This window comes from Manacus vitellinus, unplaced genomic scaffold (genome assembly GCF_001715985.3).
Source record: "Manacus vitellinus isolate BGI_N305 unplaced genomic scaffold, ASM171598v3 scaffold_82_pilon, whole genome shotgun sequence".
In the NCBI taxonomy this organism is placed as follows: Eukaryota; Metazoa; Chordata; class Aves; order Passeriformes; family Pipridae; genus Manacus; species Manacus vitellinus.
Genome location: NW_021940828.1, coordinates 124,096 through 149,678, shown reverse-complemented (window position 1 = coordinate 149,678; position 25,583 = coordinate 124,096). Strand labels below are relative to the sequence as shown.

The 25,583-nt window shown below is 52.6% G+C and overlaps 2 protein-coding genes across 3 annotated transcripts; one reads left to right on the top strand and one right to left on the bottom strand.

The window, feature by feature from the left end:
- Positions 1-6: 6 nt before the first annotated feature.
- Positions 7-10,781, top strand: FDFT1 (farnesyl-diphosphate farnesyltransferase 1). Of its 2 annotated transcripts, XM_018085545.2 has the most exons (8): positions 7-23; positions 3,614-3,797; positions 5,704-5,832; positions 6,447-6,638; positions 7,369-7,545; positions 7,793-7,945; positions 9,096-9,292; positions 9,638-10,781. In XM_018085545.2, the coding sequence occupies exons 2-8, from the start codon at positions 3,672-3,674 to the stop codon at positions 9,645-9,647; spliced, it is 984 nt and encodes a 327-aa protein (XP_017941034.1). In that variant the 5' UTR covers positions 7-23; positions 3,614-3,671; the 3' UTR covers positions 9,648-10,781. The 2 variants fall into 2 exon arrangements, with proteins under 2 accessions (XP_017941034.1, XP_008917712.2); XM_008919464.4 differs by lacking the exon at positions 9,638-10,781 and having other exon boundaries at positions 9,096-9,617.
- Positions 10,782-11,831: 1,050 nt separating this feature from the next.
- Positions 11,832-20,666, bottom strand: CTSB (cathepsin B). Its single transcript, XM_008919463.3, has 10 exons — positions 20,579-20,666; positions 18,518-18,669; positions 17,878-17,963; positions 17,350-17,464; positions 16,562-16,680; positions 15,829-15,914; positions 15,005-15,151; positions 14,212-14,328; positions 13,264-13,392; positions 11,832-13,177 (listed from the first exon to the last, which is right to left on the bottom strand). The coding sequence occupies exons 2-10, from the start codon at positions 18,641-18,643 to the stop codon at positions 13,080-13,082; spliced, it is 1,023 nt and encodes a 340-aa protein (XP_008917711.1). The 5' UTR covers positions 18,644-18,669; positions 20,579-20,666; the 3' UTR covers positions 11,832-13,079.
- Positions 20,667-25,583: the final 4,917 nt, after the last annotated feature.

Genomic DNA, 25,583 nt, shown 5'->3' with positions numbered 1-25,583 from the left:
CAGGCTCTGGATGGAGAGCTGCGGTAAGAGGAGGGTCGCTGGGGCCCCGGGGAGGGGGGCTGAGGGTGCAGTGACCCCCCGGCACTGGGGCTCCCTCAGAGGTGGTGGGTGTGATGCCCCCCAACACTGGGGATCCCCGGGAGGTGATGGGTGTAATTCTCCTCCTCAGCAGGTGGTGTGTGTGATGCCTCCCAATACTGGGGATCTCCGGGAGCTGGTGGGTGTGACACCTCCCAGTACCAGGGCTCCCTGGCAGAGCTGGCAGGAGTTGGTCCGTGCAGTGCCCTCATATGCCGTTTTTCTTTGGGAGAGCTGCTGGGACACGCTCCCTCTCCCATCGGGAGCTGCCTGGACTCACTGGGCTCAGCCCCACCCCGTGCAGCGGGACGTGGGGTTTTTCACGTCCGAGCTGGCTGTGCCCCATCCCCCCTCCCCCAAACTGGGTCCCGGGGCTGAGCAAGCCCTGGGACAGACACTGCAGCTTCCTGGCCAGCAGATTGTTAAACACAGGGCCTGGCCGTGTGCCGTGTGTGACACTCTGGGAATGTGTCCCGGCAGTGCCAAGGCTGTCACTGGCCTTTGGGCCGGCCGGAGGGAGGAGGTGAGGAGAAACCTGGGGCTGACCGAGGGTCTGGACCCTGCCTGGAAGGTGCTTTTGGAAGCAGCTGCCTCAAAACCTGCACAGTCATTGGAGAGGGATCGTTGCACACTCATTTTTTGCTGTGCAAACTTTGCTGCCCCGTGAGGGAAAGCAGATGGGAATAATAACAGAGGATGCAAAGCTCAGCTGGCCCAGGGCTTCGTATGAATATGTAAATATTCTCCATATAATTCATTATATTCATATGGTAGTTGCTGATTGCAGTTTGTAAATCGCCAGTTAATCCCAAGATGGGTTAGTCATCAAATTAGGGGGTTCTGTAAGTTGAACCAGACACGTCGCAGCTCTGCCGAGCAGTTGAACCCAAACACTGGGTGATCTGTTGGAATTCTGAGCCCTGGTTTGGCATTTTGGATGATGCCCCATAGCTGTGTCCAACAAATATGAAACGGTGTCTGCAGCCTGGTTTACAGGAAAGGCAAAGAAATTCAGTGGTTTGGCTGGAATTGTGTGGAAAAGTACGAGTGGGGCCAAGAATTAAACTTTTTTTTCCGTGCTTGTAATATTAGCTAATGTAGAAATTAAGGGAAAAAAAAAAGGCCAATTAATAAAACACCATGAAACCTGTTAGCAGTGTCCATCTGCCCTGTGCATGCCTTGATCATCCTGCAGTTATCTTTGTCTGTTTTTTTTTCTTCTTTAATCCTTACCTTGGGATCAGGAAGGCTTTCTCCCTTCAGGGCACAGAAACTTCTGCCTGGCATCCTAAAAATGCTCTTGCAGGATCTTTGCAACCCACTGCCATGCAGGGCTGGTGGTTGAATTACAGTGGTGCTGTAGTGGACCAGGAGAAGCTCTAATTTTCAAAGCACAGTAGCTCTGCTGGAGAATTTAGGGACAAAAGATGGAAATACAAAATAGGGAGGATATAGAAATAGGCAGAGCAGCAACCTTACCAAAGGAATTAATTTTGCTGGATCAAAAACGTGCTTTCATTGATGTTAACCCCATCAGGGAGTTCAGTTGAACCCCTGTGGTTACAGATATACATCCCAGAAGGACTGCTGGAAAACAGAGAACTTCTGGATGAGTGCTTGGAGCAGAGCTTCCCTGGCCAGGCAGGATACTGGTAGTTGAGCTGAAATGTTTAGTTCCTTCTTGCTTATTTTTTTTGGCCCCATAACCTGCATGTTTTGCTGGCCAGGGCCTTGTCCAGCTCATTGCTCCGTGGTTAGGGCGTTGTCTTGGAAGGTGGGAGGCTCAAAACTACAGTTTCATGGGCAGCTGAGCCAACATCTCAACTGCTGCTGGTGGAGAGGAGTGTGAGCCAACATCATAGCTCCTCTCCTGGGGATGGAGAGGAGGAGAGGGATGCTCCTGCCTTCCACCTCTGCCAGACTCACAGTTCTACCTGTCGCTGGGACCCTTCAGGATCCATCTCTGAAGGTTTGGACTGTCACAAGGTGAATGTGATGGAAGGAAAAAAGGAGACCTCCTTACCTGGGAATTGGGGAGCTGTGTCTAGGACAGGGCTGAAACTTGAGCCCTGAGATGATCCAGAGTTGCTCTTTGGAAGTGGGTGCTTCCAGATGTGCCCAATCCAGCCTGACCTTGAATATTTCCAGGTATGGGGCATCCAGCACCTCTCTGGACAACCTGTGCCAGTGGTTTACCACCCTCACAGTAATAAATTTCTTCCTTTAACTTGCCAAAATTGCCATGGATCTAAATCTAGTATGTGATGTAAGTTAGGGATGCAGTTATGCTCTGGATGCAGAAGTGGGGTTAAATAAATGTTTAACTATGCTGGCCTCTGGAATTACTGCTGGCTCTTCCCTTGGCATGGTGCCACTGTGAGAGGTGCTTCTGGGATGGCATTTCAGGTTCTGCTCTGCCTTTCTTGATTACTGCTGGTGGAAGTTGCTGCTGGAATTGGGTTGGAGCCCTGGGCACTTGGATCCTGTTGGATGAACCTTCGCAGCCCAGTTAGTATGGAAAGGAACAGGAATGAGAGAGCTGCTGTGAGCCCTCAGATATGTGGTTTGATGGAGGTGTTAAATACCCTTCAGTCGAGGAAAAAAAGCCAAATTTAACAGCATTGGCTCTAAGAGCAAGTCGGTTTTCCCTGGATGCTTAATCACTGCTTGCACATTGTCATCCCAGGAGTACAACACTGTCACCAAGTAATTAGCATTTAAGCAGTCCAATCTAGTTTCCATTTGTTAAACAATTAATAAAGCCTCATCTCCTTGACATATCACTGTGCTCATGGAGAGCTAGGGATTATTTTGTATAAATTCAGGAGCTGGAAACACTGTTTCCTGCCATCAGGACTTCTTTTTTTGCTTCTACTGCAGGAATGTGGAGGCAGGGCTGGGGAAGGCAGGGAATGGGAAAGGAAGCAGGAATAAGGGAAGGCAGGGGCAGTGGGACTGAGAAGAGAAACAGCTTTCCAGCATCTGGGACACGTGGGATGGCCTGAATGTCTTGTGCAGGGAGATATAAAATACAGGGTAGTTTGGCTCTAATGTTCCTGTTGCACAGTAAGGCACCCCTTTACTGCCCCCCAAACTGGATAAAAGGCTGCTGTGTGCAGAGAAGGGGAAGTGATGAGAAAAGTATGGCTGATTTTTTTCCCCTTCCCTATTTCACATTTGCTTTTTCCAGTAAAATGACCTCAGGCTCTGTCCTCTGGGTCCTGGCTTTGCTTGCAGGGTTGGATCTTCCCTGCTCAGGGAGATGACAGGCCTGACCCTTCCCTGCTATGCATTTTAGAAAGCCAAAAGCTGGTCATAGTTCTGCTCAGGAAGGGAAAACCCGGATTTCCTGACCCAACTCAGGTGTGTTGGAAGTGCTGGTATTTTCCAGTGGTATCAACAACCTGAAAGTGCCAGTGTGTGTCATACTGAGCTTGAAGTGCCCCTGCTGAAGGCTCTGTGGTTCATCTCAGCTGTTTATCCTGCTGAATAGAAAATCCCAAGTAAGGAATTCCTGGTTTTTCTCTCCTCTCAGACATGCTGTCTGTATATTCTACCTGGTGCTCCGTGCCCTGGACACTGTAGAGGATGACATGAGCATCCCCTTGGATGTGAAGGTCCCAATGCTGCAGGAGTTCCACTCCTACCTCTACCAGCCAGAGTGGAAATACATGGAGAGCAAGGAGAAGGACCGGCAGGTGCTGGAAGATTTTCCAACGGTAAGGAATCCTCCTCCTGGCTTCAGCTGCCTTGTGGCACCTTTGGGAGCCTGGTTGTCTCTCCATGTTGAGCCTGCAGAGCTTGTTCAGTCCCACAGCTCTTCCCAAGAGCTCCATCACCTGCCCATGGGGCTGGATGCTGAGCTGGAGTGAGAAGCACAAGCATTGTGCAACTCTGTGAGTCAGAGGTGATCTGGCTGTGGAAAAGTGCCAGCTCTGAAAAGTGGCTTTTTGCCTCCCCTGTTGAAAAAGTTAAAAAAACATTGTCTTGTGGAGAGAGATTTGGGTTTGTTACCCAACACTGTGCATTGCTTGGGTCGGGTGTCCTGTGTCCCCTGACAGGTTGGCGGACAAGGAAGGTTTATCTGGCACCTTGTCTGGACCACTGGATGGTCCAGTGTTCACAGTGATCCTGCAGGATCTGCTCTAGAGCTCTAGGAGTGTGTCTGCAGATCTTTGAGGTGCATATTAAGGCCAGGCTGGATGGGGCTCTGAGCAGCCTGGTCTAGTGGAAGGTGTCCCTGCCCATCATGGAGGAACTGGAACCAGATGATCTTTAAGTTTCCTTTGAACCCAAACCATTCTATAATTCTGTGATACAAGATGAAAAGCACCCTCACTGTTATTAGTAACAATATTGCCCAAAGTTACTGCTCTAAGGATCCTTCTAAAAGGAAGCCACAGAGAGCCAAGCAAGCCACAGCATTCTGGGGTCTGTCCTCCAGGTCTCCAGCCTCGAGGCTGATTGAGAAAGTCTGACCATGTTCAAACCATTAAACTCTCAATGTGCAGAGCATAAAATCACAGAATGGTTTGGGTTGGAAGAGACATTAAAGCTCATCTGATTCCAACCCCTTGCCATGGGCAGGGACACCTTCCACTAGACCAGGTTGCTCCAAGCCCCATCCAACTTGACCTTGAATTTTTTTGGGGCATTCACAGCTTCTCTTGGCAACCTCTGCCAGTGCCTCACCACCCTCATAGGAAAAAACTTCTAATAATATTTGGTAGAGTTATTTGTAGGTTGTGCTTCTCTTTGTAGGGAGTTGAAGCCACTGAGGCAGAAGCAGAGCTGAAATATTTCTTTTACAGACAGACTGTAAAAGACAGGGCAGGGACATGCCAGCAGCCATGGAGGAAAACCTGGATCTGCAGTGGTGTCAGGGCTGTGATCATTCACACTGCTGTCTTTACTGCCTGCACTCCCTGGGCTGGCTGCAGTTACTCCCTGAGGGAGAATAAAGCTTAGCACAAAAGAATGTGATGCTCCACAGCTTTGGGAAGGGAAGGATGGAATTTTTAACTTTTTTTGCAGTGTGAGAGCGTTTGAGACCCTGTGGGTGTCCCTGCCCATAGCAGGGGGGTTGGAATTAGATCACCTTTAAGCTCCCTTCCAGCCCAAACCATTCTGTGATTCCATGTTACTGGGCATGCAAAAAAAAAGATTTCACACTTCCTCCATTGCTTGATGCCTTTTTTTTTTTGTGGAAAATGTGCCTCGTGAAGCCAGAGCTGGAGGGAGCTCAGGAGAACAGAGCACCACAAACCTCCCCGTTTTTTTTCCCATAGCTGGTGTGATGGAGTGCTCTCAAATTACAAAAGAAAACAACTCTGTGCACCAAGTGTAGTTAGTTTTGTCCTGCAGCTCCCAGATGATACTAGTCCAAGGCCACAGAGCCTTCCCAAAGATGTTGCTGTGTCTGATCTCCCTCCAGAGCCCGTCCCGTTTAGACTGAGAACAGACTGAGCCTGTGCTCCAAGGACCTTGAAACAACTCTGGTTGGGGGAGTTGTCCCAGATCTCCAGCCAGGGCAGGATTAGAGCCTGATAAACAGTATTTTTCTGATTTTTTAATAAAGCTGTTTTTTCCTGACACTGTCTTTTATTTTTTTTTACCGTGCTCCAGATCTCCATGGAGTTCAGGAACCTGTCAAAAGTCTACCAGGATGTGATTTCGGATATTTGCCACAAAATGGGTGTTGGAATGGCAGAGTTCTTGGAGAAAAAAGTGGACTCTCAGCATGAATGGGATAAGGTGAGTCAGCCTGGACAGAGGAGTGGACTGAACATGAGTAGAATCATGGAATCATTAAAGTTGGAAAAGCCCTCTAAGATCATCGAGTCCAACCATTCCCCCAGCACCGGTAGGGCCACCACTAAACCATGTCCCCAAGTGCAAGATCCACACATCTTCAGAACACTTCCATGTAGGGTTCACTGTGTCTCGAAGGAAAGAGGAGACAGAGCATCCCTGTGGCAACAGCTGGATGAGGGAGGCTGTGTGGGCTTGGGAAGGCTTTGAGAGTCTGATGGTCCTGTGGGTGACAGGGGGATGGTATGGATTGTTGGTGTTGCCCACCAGCATGTTTTGGGTGACCCATCACATCAGTTGTTCCCCATGGGCTGTTCATTTGTCTGCTGGAGGCAGAGTGACACCTTGGTGGGACATCCTTAGTGAGGTGTTTGGGAAAATGTTTTGTTTTTGCGGCAAAGCTGAGACAACCCAGGAGAGAACTTGTATAAAATTCAACTGTCAGTTCCTTCTGAGCATCATTTTTTGTAAAACTCCCTGTGGCAAACAGGCAGCTCTTTGTAACTGCTCCTTTCATCTTGTTTTTCCCCACCCTTTCCCAACCTGGCACCTCACAGTATTGTCACTACGTTGCTGGGCTGGTGGGGATCGGCCTTTCCCGTCTCTTCTCTGCATCAGAGCTGGAAGATCCTATTGTGGGGCAGGACACAGAGCTGGCAAACTCCATGGGCCTCTTCCTGCAGAAAACCAACATCATCCGTGACTACCTGGAGGACCAGATGGAAGGAAGGGAGTTCTGGCCCAGAGAGGTGAGGGAAAACCTCATCAAATCACTGCTGTTGGCTGTGCATCTTCTCTGTAACAACAGTTCTTTTAATGACAGCTGGCTCACAAGTTCCACATCTGTCTACAGCTTTCTGGGTACACATGAAGGGATGAGGTGATGTCTCCTCACGCTGCCAAGAACTTGTTGGGCAGCTTTTTCCCCTCTCTGTTAGATTGGCTCTAGAAATGAGGGAGGATAAGGCTGAGTGAGACCTCGAGAGGGTACCTGGCCTGCTCCCAAAGGCAGGATTAGCTCTGCCTGTGCCTGACAGCTGCTTGTCTGCTTGTCTTGATCCTCCAAGAATTTTTCTGTCCCTTTTCTAAGTGGCTCACCTCTCTTAAAGAGCATTTCTTGCTGTTCAGGTGTTCAAGGCCAGGTTGGATGGAGCTTGGAGCAACCTGGTCTAATGAGCTTTAAGGAAACCATTCTGTGACTCTGTGTCAGCCTGATGTGTGCCTCATCTTTTCTTTGCTCTACCTAGAGAAGATGTGGGGACGAGTTCATCCTTCTTTACAACCCCTTTGTACCTACCAAGGCCACCGTCACGTCTCCACAGCCTGCCCTTCCTGCTTTCCTTTATCCTGGTAGTGCTTCAAGGCTCTTGTGGGTCTCTGGTGCTTCCTGTTGCTCTCCCACACCTCAGGCTGTTCCTGATGTCTCTCCTACGACATGAATGTCCCCTCCAGCTCATGAGTCCCCATCTTGGTGTGTAGGTTTGGAGCAGATACGCACAGAAGCTCTCGGACCTCGCCAAGCCGGAGAACATCGAGATGGCCGTGCAGTGTCTGAACGAGCTCATCACCAACGCCCTCCACCACGTTCCCGACGTCCTCACCTACTTGTCCCGCCTGAAAAACCAAAGTGTCTTCAACTTCTGTGCCATCCCCCAGGTGAGTTCTGCTTTCAGGTGGTTCTTCACCATCTGGTGAGAAGCTGGAGGTGAGGGAGGTTGTGGATCATGTGTTTCTAGCCTGTTTTATTCTCCCATCTCTTCCTTCTTTCCTGGTGCCTACCACTTCTGCCCTTGGTGAGCTTGTGGCTCTGTTACAGTGTCTTGCCCTCAATGTGACTAGAATCAAGGTGAGCTCTTGGCACGTTGCTCACAGTGCAGTAAAGGCTCTCCATGTGTGTCCTTAGGTGATGGCCATTGCCACGCTGGCTGCCTGCTACAACAACAAGCAGGTGTTCAGGGGCGTGGTGAAGATCCGGAAGGGACAAGCCGTCACCCTCATGATGGATGCCACCAACATACAAGCTGTCAAAGCCATCATGTACCAGTATGTGGAAGAGGTGGGTTCAGCAGTTGGCTTTGAGTAATTTCTGGCTGTGCCTGTGCCCGTTCTTGGTGTGGAATTGGGAACACATGTGGTGACGCTGTTAATCCTTTCCTTGTATCCTTTAGCTCAGTGGTGGCAGGGAATGTGGTTTTGGCCTGGGCTAAAAGGGTGCTTGATGTGTTCCCTTGAACATATCTGGGCCTCTGATGAGAAGTAGAGACTGAGGCCAGTGGCATCCTGGCCTGTGTCAGCCATAGTGTGGCAGCAGGACCTGGGAAGTGATTGTCCCTCTGTGCTGGGACTGGTAAGGCCACACCTTGAATCCTGGGGTCAGTTTTGGGATCCTCATGACAAGAAAGACATTGAGGGGCTGGAGTGTGTCCAGAGAAGAGAGTGGAACTAGGGAAGGGGCTGGAGCACCACAAACAGCTAAGGGAGCTGGGGGGCTTAGCCTGAAGAAAAGGAGGCTCGGGGGGACCTTCTTACTCCCTGCTTTAAGGTCTTGTGGAGGTTAAAAATTCATGTGGAGGAACAACTACTGAGTGGTTTCATGGGAAAAAAAACACCCCACTCCCCAAAACCCAAATCCAGTGGAGGCTGTTAAGTAAAGGCTGTTAAGTAAAAAGACATCACTTCTGTACTAGAGAGACCCCAAACCATGGGTTATTAGAGCTGCCCTTGTGGGCTGGCCTTGTGGCTCTGCTTGTACCCACCTTGCTAAGACTCGTGCAGACACTTACCCCAAAGGCCATGGGATTTGAAGAGAAAACCCAAAAGACCATGGAATTAGCTGATGGATGTGGCTGTTTCCAGGCAGTCACACGCTCAGGTGTCCCCTCTGGTTTTAGCTGGGCTGCAGCACATGTGCAGTGAGTGAGGGTTGCAAGGTGAAAACCACTGGTTCCAGTACCACCACCGGTGGTTGAGGGATCTGTGTGGTCCATGTCCCGTCATGGGGTGCCCTCAAGAGGCAGCTTGGCTTAGTGCACTTCCCAAGGGAGACTCCCTGGACCCATCCAGGCATCCCGTGCTCCATGGCAGTCCACCACCGAGGTTACTCTTGAGGACACTGTGGCCCTTAAACCTTCCTCTTCCACCCAGTGTTCCCATTTCTCTCCTCACCTTTGCGTGGAAACCACAGCTCCTCTTTCCTCCTCCCCTAGATCTACCAGAAGATCCCAAGCACTGACCCCTCCTCCAACAAGACGCAGCAGGTCATCGCCTCCATCCGCGCCATGAGCCTGCCCGGCAGCTCCATGGCATCCCGGCACCACTACTCCCCCATCTACCTGTCCTGTGCCATGCTCCTGGCAGCCCTGAGCTGGCAGTACCTCAGCACCCTCTCCAAGGCCACCGAGGAGTACGTCCAGGCGGGAGAGAACTGATGGGCAGCGGGTGGGCGGGGGGAGAGCTGGTTGGCAGGTGGGCAGCGGGGGCAGGAGGCTCCATCCGTGGGGATGGCCAGGCCCTGGGCACTGGGAATGTGAGAGGATGGGACCCCCCCCCGGCGAGCTGCAGCCCCGGGGTGACACTGTGGCATTGCTGGACTCCATCCTCACTGCCCTTGCCAGCTGCTTGGATGGTTACAAGTGCTAATTGGAGTCTTATCGTTTGAGGTTGAGTTATTTTTTTCCCCCTTCTTTTCTGTTGGATGGTTTTACCTGAGGTTTTCTTTTTTTTTTTTTTTTTTTTCTTTTTTTGTTAGAATGATTTGAAATAGAAACTCCAATTGCTTGTTTTCTTCCTTGAGATTTGAGGCATCTTTTCCAGCTCAGAGCTGAGCAAAACCCTGAGGGTTTTGCCTCCCTTTCTTAGGCAACCTCTTCCCCATTGCCTCCTGTGCCTGCCCTGTGTTGGAAGGATGCTGCTTCAGCTGGGAGAGGAACATGCTTTCTTATCCAGGGAAAAAGCTCTGGCCACCTTCTGGCCCTCAGCCCAGGCTGGTTGACATCCTGCAGCCTGGAAACAGGCAGAGGCAGCAGTGCTATTTCTGTTGTGCTGAAGGATGCTGAAAGAAGCCTTTTTAATGTTAAAGAAATAGAAGGTGAGATGCTCTGTTCACTAAAACATGCCCCCAGCTGAAAGGCAGCTGTGCAGTTCCCTGCCCTGTGACAGATGACCCCTGCACTGGCAAAGCCCTTGTTTTAGTAGTGGGGAGGGGGGTTAAAATGAGGAGGATGACGCCAGCATGGCCCTGAGCTCATAACCCCAGGCCTGACTCCTCTGTTGGGTCTGGGCTCAGCCTGAGGGGATGGGTGGTGGTGGCACAGCAAGGCAGGGGAGTGAGGGTTTGCACCCTGCTGTCCCTCGTGGGATGTTTTTTGGGGAGGCACTGGCCACCCTGAAAGGCAGCAACAATGCCTGCCATGGGCTGGGAAGACTGGAGCCCCTGAGGGGGCGACCAGGGCAGGTTTCCCTGGCCTGCTTGGCTCCAGCTTTGGAATGGTGCTTTGGGTTACACTGATGTGAGAGCTGGAAGAGGCTGGTCTGAAACACATCAGACACATTTGGACTTAGAAGAGGAAAAAAAACACTTTTAAAGGCAAGTCCTGTTATCCTGGGGTGGATGGTTGTCAAGGTCCCTACCCACCCCCATCAAATGCTGCTTTGCTGTTGTGAAGGGAAGGAGGGCCCACATCCTGGAACAGGACAGAGCTGCCAGGGACAGTTTGGTGGCCTTTGCAAGGCCCATCCCCTGTGGCCAGGCTGTTCAAAAGGAGAACCCCAACTCCACAGGTACCAATGTAGATAAGTTTTAAGCTGTCATTCTGAAGAAACTTGTGGTAGCTCTCTTTGTGCAGCTTCCAGTCTTGTTGAGATTAAAGTTTTCTTTGGGAAAAAAAAAAAAAGTGTTGGATTTTTTTTTTCTGGCTGTCATTTCTTTTACACCAGTAATTCCACACACAAGTTACAAGCCCTCAGCTCAGATACAATTCCAGTGCTTTCTTGCTGCCAAGTCAGGGTATCACGGCACAGTCCTGTGTGCCAGACACAAAGGAAAAATTTTAACCAGGGTGACAGCTGAGGGGCAGTAAATTAACTTTGAAAGGAGCTTGCCAAGCAGGCAGCAGGAGTGGTGGCACAGCCCTGGACTGCAGACATGTGCTCCAGTGTCTTGGTGCATCCTTCTCCTCCAGGGATGCTGGGGACAGGTCTGGCTGTTCTCTGATCCAGGCTGAAGCACCTTCCCCACCACCAGCACAAGCCCCAGGCAGTGGCTGTCACTGGTAGGGCCAGAGGACAGGGATGTGACTGACCACACCTGCACAGGGAAGTGCAAGTGATTTTCCTGCTCTGCTCAGGTGAGACCCCACCTGTAGAGCTGCCTCCAGCTCTGAGTCCCATCATCTGAAGGACATGGAGCTGCTGGAGAGACTCCAGAGGAGGCCACAGAGATGCTCCAAGGGCTGGAGCCCCTCTGCTCTGGAGACAGGCTGGGGGAGCTGAGGGTGTTCACCTGAAGAGAAGGCTCCAGGGAAACCTTAGAGCCCCTTCCAGAGCCTAAAGAGGCTCCAAGAGAGCTGGAGAGGGACTTTGGACAAGGGATGGAGGGACAGGACAAGGGGGAATGGCTTCCCTCTGCTGGAGGGCAGGGTTAGATGGGATATTGGGAAGGAAATCTTCCCTATGAGGGTGGGGAGGCCCTGGCACAGGTTGCTCAGAGAAGCTGTGGCTGCCCCATCCCTGGAATTGTTCAAGGCCAGGCTGGATGGGGCTTGGAGCAACCTGGGATAGTGGAAGGTGTCCCTGGCCATGGCAGAGGGTTGGAACTGAATGATCTTAGAGGTCCCTTCCAACCCAAACTATTCCATGAAGACAGAAAGGTCTCAGCTGCTTCCACACCAATCATTTGAGGTGGTTGAAGTTGAGCAGAAGCAACCAGGGGCCAGGAGACAAGACACTGGAGAAATCATTTATTGGCACGGTTGTTCCAACCACAACAGCACAGCTCTGGCTCACTGGTGTTTGAGTAAGCAGAGGTAAGGGGCTATTTTACAGTGCATGGGAGAGCCTGCTTCACATGTTTCAGCCTGCAGCCTCAGCTCAGTAATATACTTTGTGCTTTAATTAAAAAAAAAAAAAAGCTCTTTTGCTATATTAGTGTTGGCAAATCATGATTCCTCCTACACAACTATTACACCTCCCCCCAGTAACAAAAATAAGGGTTTTTTTTCTTCCTTAACACCTGTGGGTCAAGAAAAAAAAACGCTTCAATTGTGTGCAAGTCAGTGAGATACCTCCAAGCATCTGCAGCAGACTTGGGAGCCATCCCTCAGGTCAGCATTCAGCACCTCCAGCGCCAAAGCACCCCAATTTTGGGTGCTGCACCCTTGCCCAGGGTTCACACACCAAGCTGCCCAGCCATGGATTTAAAGTGGTTTGCTCTTTCCAGTGTTCTCCTGGATGCTGGCAGGATATTTGATCAAAGGCTCACGGAGCTCCAGCCAGGCCCTTCCCTGGGATCAAGAACCCCAGACTACAGCAGATAGAAACCACAGTTGAAGAGGTTTAAAAAGCCAAATGGATGGAGCAGAGCAAGCAATGCACAAAGGACTTGGTGCAGGCAGCTCTGGCCAGAGCCAGCCCCACATCAAGTTCATCAGTATTTTGTCACTAATAGGTCTAAATTTAGCCAGTTCAAGGCACACACTAACATTCCCTGCTTGTTTTGGGTACTAACAGTCAGACCAACCCAGCCAGGGGTGCACAAATCCCTCCTGGCCATGGCTTCCCAGCAGGATCCGTCTCTGCTGCCCCAGCAAGTCCCTAATCCCAGCACAAAGCTACTGCTTCCTGCCCTCCCAGTAACAAACTGGGCTGGAAGGGGTCCAGGCTAACCAAACACCAAGAGGCCAGCGAGCTCCCCAGCAGTCCTTTGAGCAGGGAATGCCCCATGGCTGCAACCCACCAGGAGCAGAAGGTTGGCAGAGAGCAGCTCCACCTCCAGCTCTGATGTAAAAAAAAAAAAAAAAAAAAAGAAAAACCACCAAAAAACCTGAAAAACAACCCAAAAAAAAAAGAAAAGATAAAAAGCTTTAATAAAGTAATCTCAACTATAGTCTCTTAGAAGGGGGGGGTCTCTGCACCCAACCCACTATCAGTTAAAAGCATCAGGGACTTGGGATTATTTGTGGTTTGATCCAAGGTTACATCCTCTTCCAGTACTGCTCCGTCCTGGGGATACCGGCCACGACCTCGGACTCGATGCCGCAGTGGTCCTCCCCTCGGAGGATTTTGAAGAAGCCTGGAAGCACACCAAGAGCAACACTCAACCTCAACCTCCTCACCGTGCCCAGGAGAAGAGGGAGGGGGTTCCCTGCGGGACCTCACCGTTGTCCCCCCAGTCGGTGTTCCAGGAGTTGGCCACCAGCCAGTACGGGGTGTCGTTCTCCACCCCCCAGCCCAGGATCCGGATGGCGTGGCCTCCAACCTGCTCCCCAGACACGTGCTGGTACACCCCTGCAAGGCAACACACCAACATGCCCATGGGCACCGTGTCTCCACGCCACAGAGCAACGAGAGGTTGTGGGACGCCTGATCTGGCGACCCAGAGGGCAGCTGAGAAGAGGTTTTTGGTTAAATGTGAACCCGAAACTCAAGGGGTCTGGAGGAGGGAATTTTACATGGGGAGACAGTGGCGAGACAAGAGGGAATGGTGTTAAACTAGAAGAGAGATTTAGATTGGACGTTAGGAGGAATTCTTGGTGTGAGGGTGGTGAGGCCCTGGCACAGGTTGCTCAGAGAAGCTGTGGCTGCCCCATCCCTGGAAGTGTTCAAGGACAAATTGGATGGAGCTTGGAGCAGCCTGGGCTAGTGGAAGGTGTCCCTGCCCATGGCAGAGGGTTGGAACGAGATGATCCTTTAAAGTCCCCTTCCAACCCAAACCATTCCACGATTCTATGACTGACACTCAGCACCAGCTCAGCACACAGGACATCCAGAGACACTCAGCAAGGGGCCAAAAAGCAGTTCAGAACAAGGAATTGGGGTCCTTCTGCCAGGATTTTACCTAAAATCCAAGCTGTTGTTCTCAGCCAGAATTTGGGGCAGTCCCCATTGGGGTTCCCTCCCTGAACCACTCCCAAGCACTGATTCCCTTTGCTATAAACCAATGGATACAGCAGATGGCATCAGCCCATGGTCCTGCCACACCAGATACTCAAGGGTGAGCTTGAGATCTCCTTTCAGACTTGAGCAGAGGGACAAGGGCCACAAAGGAAGGACCCTCTGGATGAAGCAGGGAACAGGGCTCCCCCCAGCCTCAGTGCTGACACTCACCAGACTTGTACATCAGGAAATCCTCATAGACAATAAAGGCTCCTTCCACTGGGCCGTTCTTGTAGATCTCAGCCATGATTTCCTTCTCACTGCGAGGGACTCCATAGGAGGTGATGCCTAGGGAGGAAAAAATTCCCATCATTAGGACAGAACAGTCAGGCCACACGGGGATTGGATGGCTCGGCTGAGACTGCTCAGTGTGACCCTGCAAGAGGCCTCTTCCACTTAAACTCAGGTTAAATTCAAACCCAGCTGCTCTGGAGACACTGACACAGTCAGGCAGGCAAAGTGGGCTCCAGATATCCCTCTTCTACAGGGAATTATTTCATCTGAGTCATATTCTGTACCCAAAGACCTATTCCAGACAGCTTCAGAGGGGATGGACATTTTCTTCTTGTACATCCTCAAAAAACAATCCAAATTACTCAAGGCTGAGACAAATCTTTAAGAAACAGCTGGATTATCCTAAATGTACAGGGCTGGCTCTACCAAGGAGTCAGAAGGAGGTGGCTTTGACACCACACAGGGCTCAGCACCACACTCTTCAACCCAGCCACATGCACCATGAGGACTCAAACCATTTTCTTTCCCCAGTCTCAGTTGATGGGGAATACAAATACAAACTGTGCATCTGCCAGGCTGCTGTTTGCTCCAAGACCACCAGACTGGGGTCTCCAGGGACAAGGCACAGGAAATAACCACAGCAAACCAGCTTGGGAACAGGTCCAACCCTGCCAACCCCACCAAGCTGCCACAAGGAGCAGCTCTGGAGCTGTGCTGTCACCTCCCTTACCATAGTGCTTGTCCTCCTTGTAGGAGGGTGAGTACCCAGGTTCACAGTGTCGGCTGCATCTTGGGGTTCCTCCTCCTTCTCCAGTGCAGGGGGGCCGGGAGCCGTTCACGTGGTGCTCGCAGGGTGGGATGGAGTAGGGACGGCAGCCTGTCGAGGACAGAGGTGACAGGAACTGGCTGTCCCCAGATTTCCTAACAGCCATGCTGGAGAAGGCACCAGATGCCCCAAGAAAGGGTCTTTCTGACCCAGGAACCCTACAGATCAGTGGGGTGCACGAGTAGGTCTCTCCCCTGGCAGTTGGGCAATCTCTCCGTCAGCAAAGGGTTTCCCTCTGGATCTGCTTCCCACCACCTGCCTCTTGACAAGGAGATGGAAAAGATGGAAACACGATGGGAACGTGGCCATGCTAGGAGGAGGCTGAGGATTCCACTCTGGAAGTGACTTTTGGAAGGGGAAACACGCCAGGAAGATCTCCTGACCTCATCCAAAATGTACCAAACCAGTCCAAAACCAGCTACAACAAAAAATTCACAGCCTGATTCATTCCTGCAATGGAAGCAGGAGCCTTGTGGGATTGTTAAGGGCTACTGGCTCCCTTCCTGGATGGGTCTCCTTTCTCTAGGTGCTGCTCAGGGACTCTTGTCCCAAAGGAGCCACCAGAAATGGGGACAGGAGCCGGGATAGCAGAGGTGTTTGAGCCCAGACATGAAGGAGGGAGCAGCCACAGGGATGCAGAGCAGGACAGAAGCATCCCGAAGGACATGAACCTTAACCAGGCAGAGATGGTCCTCTTTGTTTTCCCAAGGGTATCTGCCAGGACTTACCCACATGGGAATCGTAGAGGCCCCCAGACACGAGGCCCCTCTCTGTCCAGTACCTCCACGCGCCGGAGGGGTAACCACCATTGCACCTGGAGGAAGAGGCAGCAGTTCCAGCCCCAGCCTGCCCATTTCGGGGGAGGCAGGGGAATGCAGGGAGCTTGGGTGGCTGAAGGAAAAGTTTTGGGCATATTGAACCTTCTTTTACTCTGTTCCTGCCTTCCCCAGGACTTGCCTTGAGACACCAAAGCCTTCAGGTAAGGAGCTAAGAGCCTCCAAATCCCAAAGTGCCTCCTTACCAGGTCCCTTATCAGCTTCTGCTGCCAGGAGCAACAGGACTTGGAGACCAAACTCCCTACCCTGCGCTCAACAACTGGAAAAGCCACAGGCAAAAGGCTTGTGTCTGAAAACCAAGGATCTGGGACTAGGAAAGGATCCTTCCCTTGGCTTTGGCAGCTGCCAGCTCTGCATGGGAGAGCATTGCTGTGTGCTTGCCCTCCCTCCACCAGCCATCATCATCCACTCTCCTGGGGGCAGGATGTGTCCCAGAGGACTTCCTGTCCATGAAATCACCTTTTTGTTCCCATCTAACTCCAGCACTCACAGCACAAACCTCTGGTGGAGCTTCCTGCTCATTAGGGAGACCAGGAAGACAGAGGTGAAGCAATGAGCATCTCCAGGTTGTGTCCCTGCTCCTCCCACCCCCCTTCCAAGTGCACAAGGAACAGGAGCAGCTCACCCCATGCCACACTCGAAGCCACAGCATGACAGCAAGTCCTCAGCTGACACCTCCACACTGACCTTGGCGTTGGTGTGGACACAGATTCGGTCTGAAATCGCTTCTACGGCGCCAAAAGCCTGTGGGCAGCCCCAAAACACCATCAGAGCTGGTCATGGGAGAGAAACCAGGAGACCTCCAGGCAGTGAGTGCAGCAGGCATGGGCCTGGCTGGGAGAAGACACTGAGGAGCTCAGACACTGCAGGATCCCCCCTGTTCCCTCATGTAGGGCAGCAAAGATGCTCTGAGGGCTGGAGCCCCTCTGCTCTGGAGCCAGGCTGGGAGAGCTGGGGGTGTTAAGCCTGGAGAACAGAAGGCTTCAGGGAGACCTGAGAGCCCCTTCCAGTGCCTAAAGGGGCTCCAAGAGAGCTGGAGAGGGACACTGGACAGGGACAAGGGGGAATGGCTTCTTCATAATGCCAGAGGGCAGGGTTAGATGGGATATTGGGAAGGAATTCTTGGCTGTGAGGGTGGTGAGGCCCTGGCACAGGTTGCCCAGAGAAGCTGTGGCTGCCCCATCCCTGGAAGTGCTTCAAGGCCAGGCTGGATGGGGCTTGGAGTAACCTGGTCAAGTGGAAGGTGTCCCTGCTCATGGTAGGGGGGTTGGAACTGGATAAGCTTCAAGGTCCCTTCCCACCCAAACCACTCTGTGATTCTATGATTTACACAGTTCAGTAGCAAACCCAACAGCATGGTTTTCGTCCAGCAAAGTCTGTATTAACAGGACCTTAAGCTGCCCGTGTTCTTACCCAGCAGGAGCCACAGGAGCCCTGGTCTCTTATCTCACTGATGGTGGGACAGTTGGGCCACTGTGTCCGTGAGTCGAAGTTATCAGGCAGCTCCATGTCTGCAGCAAAGTCCACCCTGCGAGTGAAAAGAGGGAAGTCCCGTCACAGGAGCACCAGTGTTAACAGGACTGCTTGCTCTGGACTCTTCAACCTCCTCTGAAGGTGACTTGGAGGATGAGGGCTCTTGTTGTTTGCTGACTGAAGGAGCATAAGTGCTTCTGACATCCTCAGACCAGGTCAGCAGCTCCTCTAGTGTGTTAATTTTCAAGGATAACAAATTACACAGTTGGTCAAGTATCTGGCAGGACATAGGACAGATATTCCCCTCACACATGCTCCATGCTTAATTCCATGCCTGATGTCCACCAGGCCGCACCCATGGGAACGCTGCTCACAGTCTGCCAGAAGAGTCCCTCACCCACTCCAGACACATCTGGAGGATCCAGACAAGCTTTTACAGGAGCTTCACCTTCTTCTGCCAGCACTCACCTCTCAGGGAGCTTGGCCCCACCCAGGAAGGTGCCACAGAGCTTCTTCACATAGCTCATGTCAGCATTGGGGAAGTTGTGCCCTGCCTGGGAAGAGACACACAGAAATGGGACACAACTCTTCACAGCCACCAAGCACACTGCTGGGACCAGCCTGGTACTCCAGAGCTCCCTGAATCCCAACCAGAGACTGATACTTGCTGTAAAGCCCAGGGGTCAAGAGCCAACTACCCAGAGACACAGAACACAGCCCCTTCCAGGATCAGCCCATCATGACCAGTAAGGTCCATCTCAAGGGTCTGGCCACAGCAAACTGGCCAAGGAGGGTTTGGGCAGGTCATCAACAGAGCTGGACACCTGCTGCTTGTTTCCAGTCTCCTCCAGAGTTTCCTCCTCTTACATTGCTCCTATTCCACAAACTCATCAGTGCTCTGCTCCAAAGAGGAGAAGCTCCAGTTACTGTCACTCCAGGAACCCCTGAAAGCATCACTTCACTGGAAAAACCAACTGGAATCAAGGCTGGTTTGATGTCACCACTGTGGTGAGACTCCCAAAGCCCAGCCACTGAATCCCACAAAGAGACAATATATTACCAGTGTATATCCCCCGAAAACCCCCCAAAAAATCAACCCAGCACTCACCTTCCAGGTAGTGTTGAGCTTGTTTATGTGGTTGACCAGGTCACTGGAGAGGGGAGGGAAGTAAGGAATGCTGCGAGCATTGGCGAAGGCCACCAGGACACACAGGATGGACACGGATGGCCACATCTTGGCCACAGAATGGGACAATCCACCTGCAGCCAGATTGGAGCATCATTGCAAACTTCCCAAGGTAGGCTCAGACCACAAGCAACACCAAAGGACCATCACAGCAACACGTGGGAGGATAAAACATGTGGCTGCACCAGCCCCCTTTGTATCCTGAATTACCCCAAAAGTCAGGAGAGACACAGGAGCAGAGAAATAACCCCCCTCCTGCAGCTCAGGAGAAATCAGACAAGGCAACCCTGTTTGTTGACCACTGCAGGATTAGCAGCAGCAGGAAAATACTTTTTGAAGCAGATCCAAGGGATTTGGAGGGTATTAAAACCTGTATTTACTTCTACAAAAATGGAGAATAAGGACTAGGAGAAGGAGTAAATGACATCCCACCTCCATAGCAAACCCCAGGCAGGGCTGCAGCCCCAGGGACTTGCTGACTCCTGGTCCTACTGTAGTACTCTTCCTGAAAAGATATCACTCCAAATTTGGACTTTTTGGACTTCACAGCCTCATTTTGGCCAGCCCGTTGCCCTGGGGACCCTGATCGGAGTCACAGCCCCCAGGTGTGACCCCCTGCCCGTCCAGAGGGGGTCCCACATGCACTGAAGCTGCCTGTGGCTGCTGCCCCCCTGCTCCCACTCCCACTGGGGCTTTTCAGCAGGGAGGTGCAGGGCACCAGGAAAGTCCCAATTTGGGGAACAGAGACGCAAGGGAAATCCAAGAGCACGAAAGAATGGACAACAGCCTCCCACAAAGGACCACAAGCACCACTCAGCCAAAGATGCTGCAAGGCTCAGTGGTTTCTCTGCTCTCCTGCCTCCTTTAATATAACTCACATCCAATTGCCCAACTCCAGTTTAACCCCCAACACCAGCAGCTTGTTCCACGTCCCCACGCCTGACTCAGACACATCACCAGGCCACGAGCTCCTCTATCTCTACAAACACACCAGGGCACCCTCCTCCTCCCCCAAACCCTCCCAGCTCCCTCCCGCCAACTCCCACACCCACCCCGGCGAGCTCCAAGCCCGGTGAGCAACCCAAGACCTCGTATGCTCCACAGCAGAGACACTCAGGCTTTAATTCCTGCTCATCCCAGCGAGCTGAATGTGTAATCACCTTTGCAAGCCTGCGCTTAAACCGGACACGCAGCTCCTGCCAGCAGCTCTCCAGCCCCACCGAGGCAGAGCTGGATGAGCAGGGGATGGGGAGGGGAGATCACACACATCTCCATGCCGGCTGCTTCCACCCACTCGCAGCCAAGTTTAGCCTTTCCAGCGAAGAAAACCCAGCAGGAGTGTCCTACTTTCTGCCAGCAGCAAGCCCAGGAGGCTGCAGCTCACTGTATAAAGGGGCTTTTTTTCCTTTCCCCCTCCTACTTCCACCGTTTATTTATTTTTTTTACCCCCTTCTTTGTGCTTTCAGCAGGAAGCTCAGCACAAAAAACGGTTTAGTTTCAGCAGCACAGGGGTGCTCCTACCCCCAAATCTCACCTCTTTGAAGTGGTTTAATGCATATTTGCAGGGCTTTCGTGCATATTTGCTTGCTTAGAGGTTTCTGCAGGCAAGGGACTTGCTGGCATTCCCGGTGTCCCCTCCGTGCTCTCCTGCTTACGCAGCAGGAAGGAGGTTACACCCAGAGAAATAAATACACATTTCTAAGGCTACTGTGGTTTTTGCCTTGTGCTTCTTCAACACGGCCACAATAAGCCTGCAGGTGACCAGCCAGAGCTGAAGCACCTTTTCAATGAAAAATATTAAAAAAAAATAATAAAATACACACAACACACACAAAAAAAATCCAACCCCAAAAAACCTCTGTACTTCCTGCAGTCAGCTTTGTTTATTCCACAGCACAGGAAGGAGGTATTTTCGAGGCCAGAAGCCACGAGAGACACTTTTCAGGAGGATGCTTGTAAATTTGCTGACAGGCTGAAACTCACCCTGCGAGGAACCGACAGGCTGCTCACACCCAGCTTTTGAGGGACAGACACGGGAGATCTCACGTCCTCAGGTCACCAGACCACACTCCAGGCAACCCGAAACCAAACTGAAAATAGATCCCTGCAGTTTCCTCTCCTGAAACCAAACTGAAAAGAGATGCCTGCAGTTTCCCCTCGCTGCTTCAGCTCTGCTGCTTTGCATGTGCCCCACGACAATGGCCCAGGGCCAGCAAAACCAGCAAACCAAAGAGCTGGGAGCCAGCCCCTTGCTTCAGCAAACAAACCTCCTGCCAAGTCTCCCCTGGGCATGGAGCCTCCCCGTGGGGCATGAGAGAGCTGGGCATGTTCGACTTGGAAGAGAGAACACTCTATGGAGACATGAGAGCCCCTTCCAGTGCCTAAAGAGGCTCCAGGGACTTTGGGCAAGGGCCTGGAGGGACAGGGCAAGGGGAATGGCTTCAAACTGACAGAGGGCAGGGTTAGATGGGATATTAGGGAGAAGTGGTTCCCAGTGAGGGCAGTGAGGCCCTGGCACAGGTTGCCCAGAGAATCTGTGGTTGCCCCATCCCTGGAAACATTTAAGGTCAGGTTGGATGGGGCTCTGAGCAACCTGATTTATAGTTAAAGATGCCGCTGCTCATTGCAGGAGGGTTGGACTAAACGACCTTTAAACCTCTCTTCCAACCCACACCTTTCTATTATTCTAGGAGGTGTGCCATGGCCATGAAGTTTTCAAGGGGGAGCTGATACTCCCAGCTGGCTGGCATGGAACATCCCAGCATCTGGCTGGAAAAGGAAAGGGAAATCCTCGATCTCGCGGGATTTCTTCCTCCCTAACCCCCTCCTTCTCCTCCCCAGCTTCAGCCAGCGCCCTGTGCACAGCAGATCTATAAATAGGGCGCACAGGCACGGGACTGACAGGATGGATTCCGGATTCCCACTGACGGTGGGTCATGCGCAGCCGGAGCCACAACAACCCCGGAGACGCCGCAGCAAGAAAAGACTGCTGGTTTCCACCATCACCCCCCTTTCCCAGCTGATTCGAGCTGCAAGAGCTTCCTGTGGCAGCGTTATCAGGCACGTGCTTCCCCCACCACCCCTATCTCCTCCACACACAACCTCCTCCACTAAAACCCCACAGCTGTTTCAAATACCATCAGAGGAGCAGCACCAAACCCAGAATTGCGAAACAGCTGCTGCACCCCACAGATATCTGCTCCTCTTCATGCACAGTGAACAGGTCAGAGGAGTTGCTCCAGCAAACCCAGGAGATCCCTTTCCTTTGCTACCCTCCCACGGCTCTGGAGGTGCCTCGCAGCTTCGGAGCCCCGCAGCTTCGGGATAACCCTGGCTAAGGCTGTTTTAACAGGTCACATCCCACCACAGCTCATTACCTTGAAAACGAAAACAAGGCTGTTGGACTTCTTAGGATATGGCAGCTTCACCCTAGAAAGCTCTCCAGGTGAGAGGAGGATGTTTGGGGCTTACAAAGAGCCATCCAAGCTGCTTCACCTCCTCCTGGGCTGCAGCCCTGGGAGCAGAGAACCCCCCTGCCCTGGGATCCAAAACTGCCAATGCAGTTTATTGAAGAACGAGCAAGAAATAACTACCCAGCAGCACACCTGTCCCTGGGCAGGACGCTCACAATTTCACAATTCAGCCAGCTGGCTGCTTAAAAAGAGGAAATATGGGCCCCCGAGTGCAGCTCTCAAGCCCCCCACTCCCAGCCAGTGAGGAGGAAGCGCTGAGGCCGAAGGCTCTCCGATAGGAGCTGCTCAGAGCAGCTGCAGCCTGAGAGGGAGGAGAGTATCTAAAGGGAGATGGCTGTGCTGGTGCTGCAGAATCCTCCCACATCCTTCTGTGCTGTCGCAGAGGAGGAGGGAAGGAGGAGACACCACCCAGGTGCTTTCTCCATCCCTCTCAACCAGATCTAGGAGCCGGGGGCAGTTCCCTGCCGACTTTCCCAGGGACAGAGCTCCTGCTATTTAAACCCTGTTATTCCAGACATCAGCAGGATCCCACGGCCCCCCCTCTAAGCAGCCAAGGGAGGTGCCCGGTGCCCACAACAGCAAATCCCTTCGCTGCTGCAGAGTCCCATCACGAAGGTCTTCACCAAATCACCCCAAAAATCAAAGCCTACAAGTCCCATTTAACTTTTATTTAGAAAACAACAACCCAACCCCAAAACCGGCTGTTCCAAGCCCAGCTCACATGACTCAGCTGAGGCAGGTCAGACCACGAGATAAGTCAGAGCCCTGAGGCATCTCAGCTCCTCCACTGTCTGGGCCAAACCCCTCCAGGCACAGACAGAGTCACTCACACACCCTTCTCCAAGGGTCTGAGGAAGACAAAAGCTGTCCCACCCTCAATTCTAAAACACCCCCCACCCCTGCAGGGCCAGGGGTGCCCCTCCCGGTCGAGGGGGGTGCTCAGCAACACCCAAGTCATGTGTCCTCCTCAGCACCAGCCCTTTGCCCAGGCCAGGCTTTGTCCTTTGTCCTGTTTGCCAGGGTTAGTCTGTGACTCCAAGCCACAACAAAGCAAACCCATTCAGGTTACAATCCAGCTCAGCTTGCTGTGCCACCAGGTGAACTTGGCAGCACCAAACCCGTGGCCTGGTGACTTCATTACAGCTCTCACTGCACTGTCAGAGCTTGAATTCTTTTTTCTTTAAGAAAAAAACAACACGAGGCACTCTTTCCCACACTTACTCCTTTCTAGTAAAGCCAGATCACAAGCACAGGTTAGATAACAAAATCCAGGAAAGGTCTCGCTTGGAAGGGACCCTAAAGATCATCTAATTCCTACTAGACCAGGCTGTTCAGTATCTGGCAAAATAAATCCATCTTGACACAAGCTGCAGTGCTCACCTCTACAGAAAGCACAAGATTCCTCACAAATAGAGCTGCACTGATTTTTTTTTTCTATTCTTACAGTCCAATCCCCAAACCAGAGCCTTGCACAAGACCTCAGACACCCCGTGCTACGGAAATCCCTTCCCTTCATCCGCAACCAGGAGGGAAATGCCCGAAGGACGCGATCTTTGCTGTATCACGCCTGCAGAGCATCCCTGGGATCGGGACACAGGGATGAGAGATTTCTTCCAGGCCAGGGCGACGCATGGCAGCTTCTCCAGCGCCATTCCCAAGCCACGGTCCTGGTCCAGACCCAGGCTGCGCTGCGATCACGGGATGTTCCCAGGGTGCCAAAACCGACCGCAGCGTCAGCTGACGAGCAGGGCTGGGGTGTTTTCCCTGCCTTTATTATAAAAACAATTTTCCTCTCCCTTCCCGTGACCCTTTCTGAAGGTTTGCTGATTTTTGACGGTTCAAGGCATTTTTCCTGCAAGAAGCCGCACCCTCGAGCCGCAGCGCAAACCCCTTCCCGCATCCCTCGACCGCGATCCCCCCTCCCGCGCAGCCACGGACAAAATTCCCCAAACCCGCTGGAAAAAAGCGGGAGACGCTGCCGCTGGATGTTCGCAGCCCCCGCGGACAGGTGGAAAGGGGTGCCCCGTGCCACGCTCCCACGCGTGTCCCCGACCCGCAGCATCCCCGCCCTTAACCAGGTTCCCGTTGGCCGCGCCGCACCCGCGCCCCGCTGCGCCCCCTTATTGCGCGTCCCCGCCGGCCCCCAGGATCACCGCCCGCACGGCCCCCGAGCCTCGGCAGCTTGCGACGGGGCGCTCCGGAGGCTGAGTCACTCGCCCGGCCCGCCTGCCGTGACAGACATCTTGCCGCCTGCCCGCCTCCTGCCCGCCCCTGCTGCCTGCCTGCTTCCCCGATCCTCCCGGCTTCCCAGATCCTGCCGGCTTTCCTCCACCTGCCAGCCTCCATACCAACGACTTTTCCTACCTCCAGCCTGCCTGCATCCCTCCTCAATCCCGCCTGCATCCCGTCTCCATAGTGCCTGCATCCATCCTCCTGCCTACCTGTGACCTTATTCAATCCTACCTGCATCCCACCCTCTGCCATCCTGTCTGAATCCTTCCTCCTGCCTGCTTCCCTGATCCTGCCTGCTTCCCTGATCCTGTCTGCTTCCCTCCACCTGCCAGCCTCCTCAATCCCACCTGCATCCCATTTCAATCGTGCCTGCATCCCTCCTCCTACCTGTTTCTGTCCTCCTGCCAGCCTCCATCCTATCTAGTTTTCCTCTTTCAAGCTGCCTGCATCCCTCCTCCATCCTGCCTGGGACCTTACTCAATCCTACCTGCATCCCACCCTCTGCCATCCTGCCTCCATCCTGCCTCCATCCCTATTCCTGCCTGTTTCACTCCACCTGCCGACCTCCATCCCCATTAGTTTTCCTACCTCCAACCTTCCCACGTCCTTCCTCAGTCCCACCTTCCCACCTCCATCCTGTCTCCATCTTGCCTGCATTCCTCTTCCTGCCTGTTTCTGACCTCCTGCTGGCATTCATCCCATCTAGTTTTCCTCTTCCAACCTGCCTCCTCAGTCCCACCTGCCTTCTACTTTCATCCCTTTTCAATCTCACCCACATCCTTCCTGCTTCCGTGATCCATCCTATCTCCATGCCATCTAGTTTTTCTCCACCAACCTGTCTGCATACTTCCTCAATCCCAGCTGTATCCCATGCTCTGCTCTTCCATCTCCATCCTGCCTTCATCCCACCTGCATTCCAGCCCCATCCCTCCTGAACAGCACCCACATCACACAGGTTGCCCAGAGAAGCTGTGGCTGCCCCATCCCTGGAAGTGTCCAAGGCCAGGTTGGTTGGGGGCTTGGAGCAACCTGGGATAGTGGAAGGTGTCCCTGCCCATGGCAGGGGGTTGGAATAAGATGAGCTTTAAGGTCCTTTCCAACCCAAACCATTCCATGATTCTGTGATCCTGCCTGCTTCCCTTCTCCAGCCTGTCTCCATTCCTCCTTCTTCCCTCCTCTAGCCTGCCTGCAGCCTGCCTCCATCCCATCTAACTTTCCCTGCCCATCTCACCTCCATCCTTTGAACTTTACATCTGGAAACACAGCAAGATTTTACTGTGTTA

Bases quoted from the DNA above. Each gene is read 5' to 3' on its own strand.
- FDFT1 (XM_008919464.4), top strand. From the start codon at position 3,672: ATGAGCATCCCCTTGGATGTGAAGGTCCCAATGCTGCAGGAGTTCCAC. The intron at 6,639-7,368 runs GTGAGGGAAAAC...CTTGGTGTGTAG, and splicing joins GGGAGTTCTGGCCCAGAGAG to GTTTGGAGCAGATACGCACA. The intron at 7,946-9,095 runs GTGGGTTCAGCA...CTCCTCCCCTAG, and splicing joins TGTACCAGTATGTGGAAGAG to ATCTACCAGAAGATCCCAAG.
- CTSB (XM_008919463.3), bottom strand. From the start codon at position 18,643: ATGTGGCCATCCGTGTCCATCCTGTGTGTCCTGGTGGCCTTCGCCAAT. The intron at 17,465-17,877 runs GTGAGTGCTGGC...TTTCACTCGCAG, and splicing joins GGGGCCAAGCTCCCTGAGAG to GGTGGACTTTGCTGCAGACA. The intron at 14,329-15,004 runs GTAAGGGAGGTG...TTTCCTCCCTAG, and splicing joins CAAGGAGGACAAGCACTATG to GCATCACCTCCTATGGAGTC.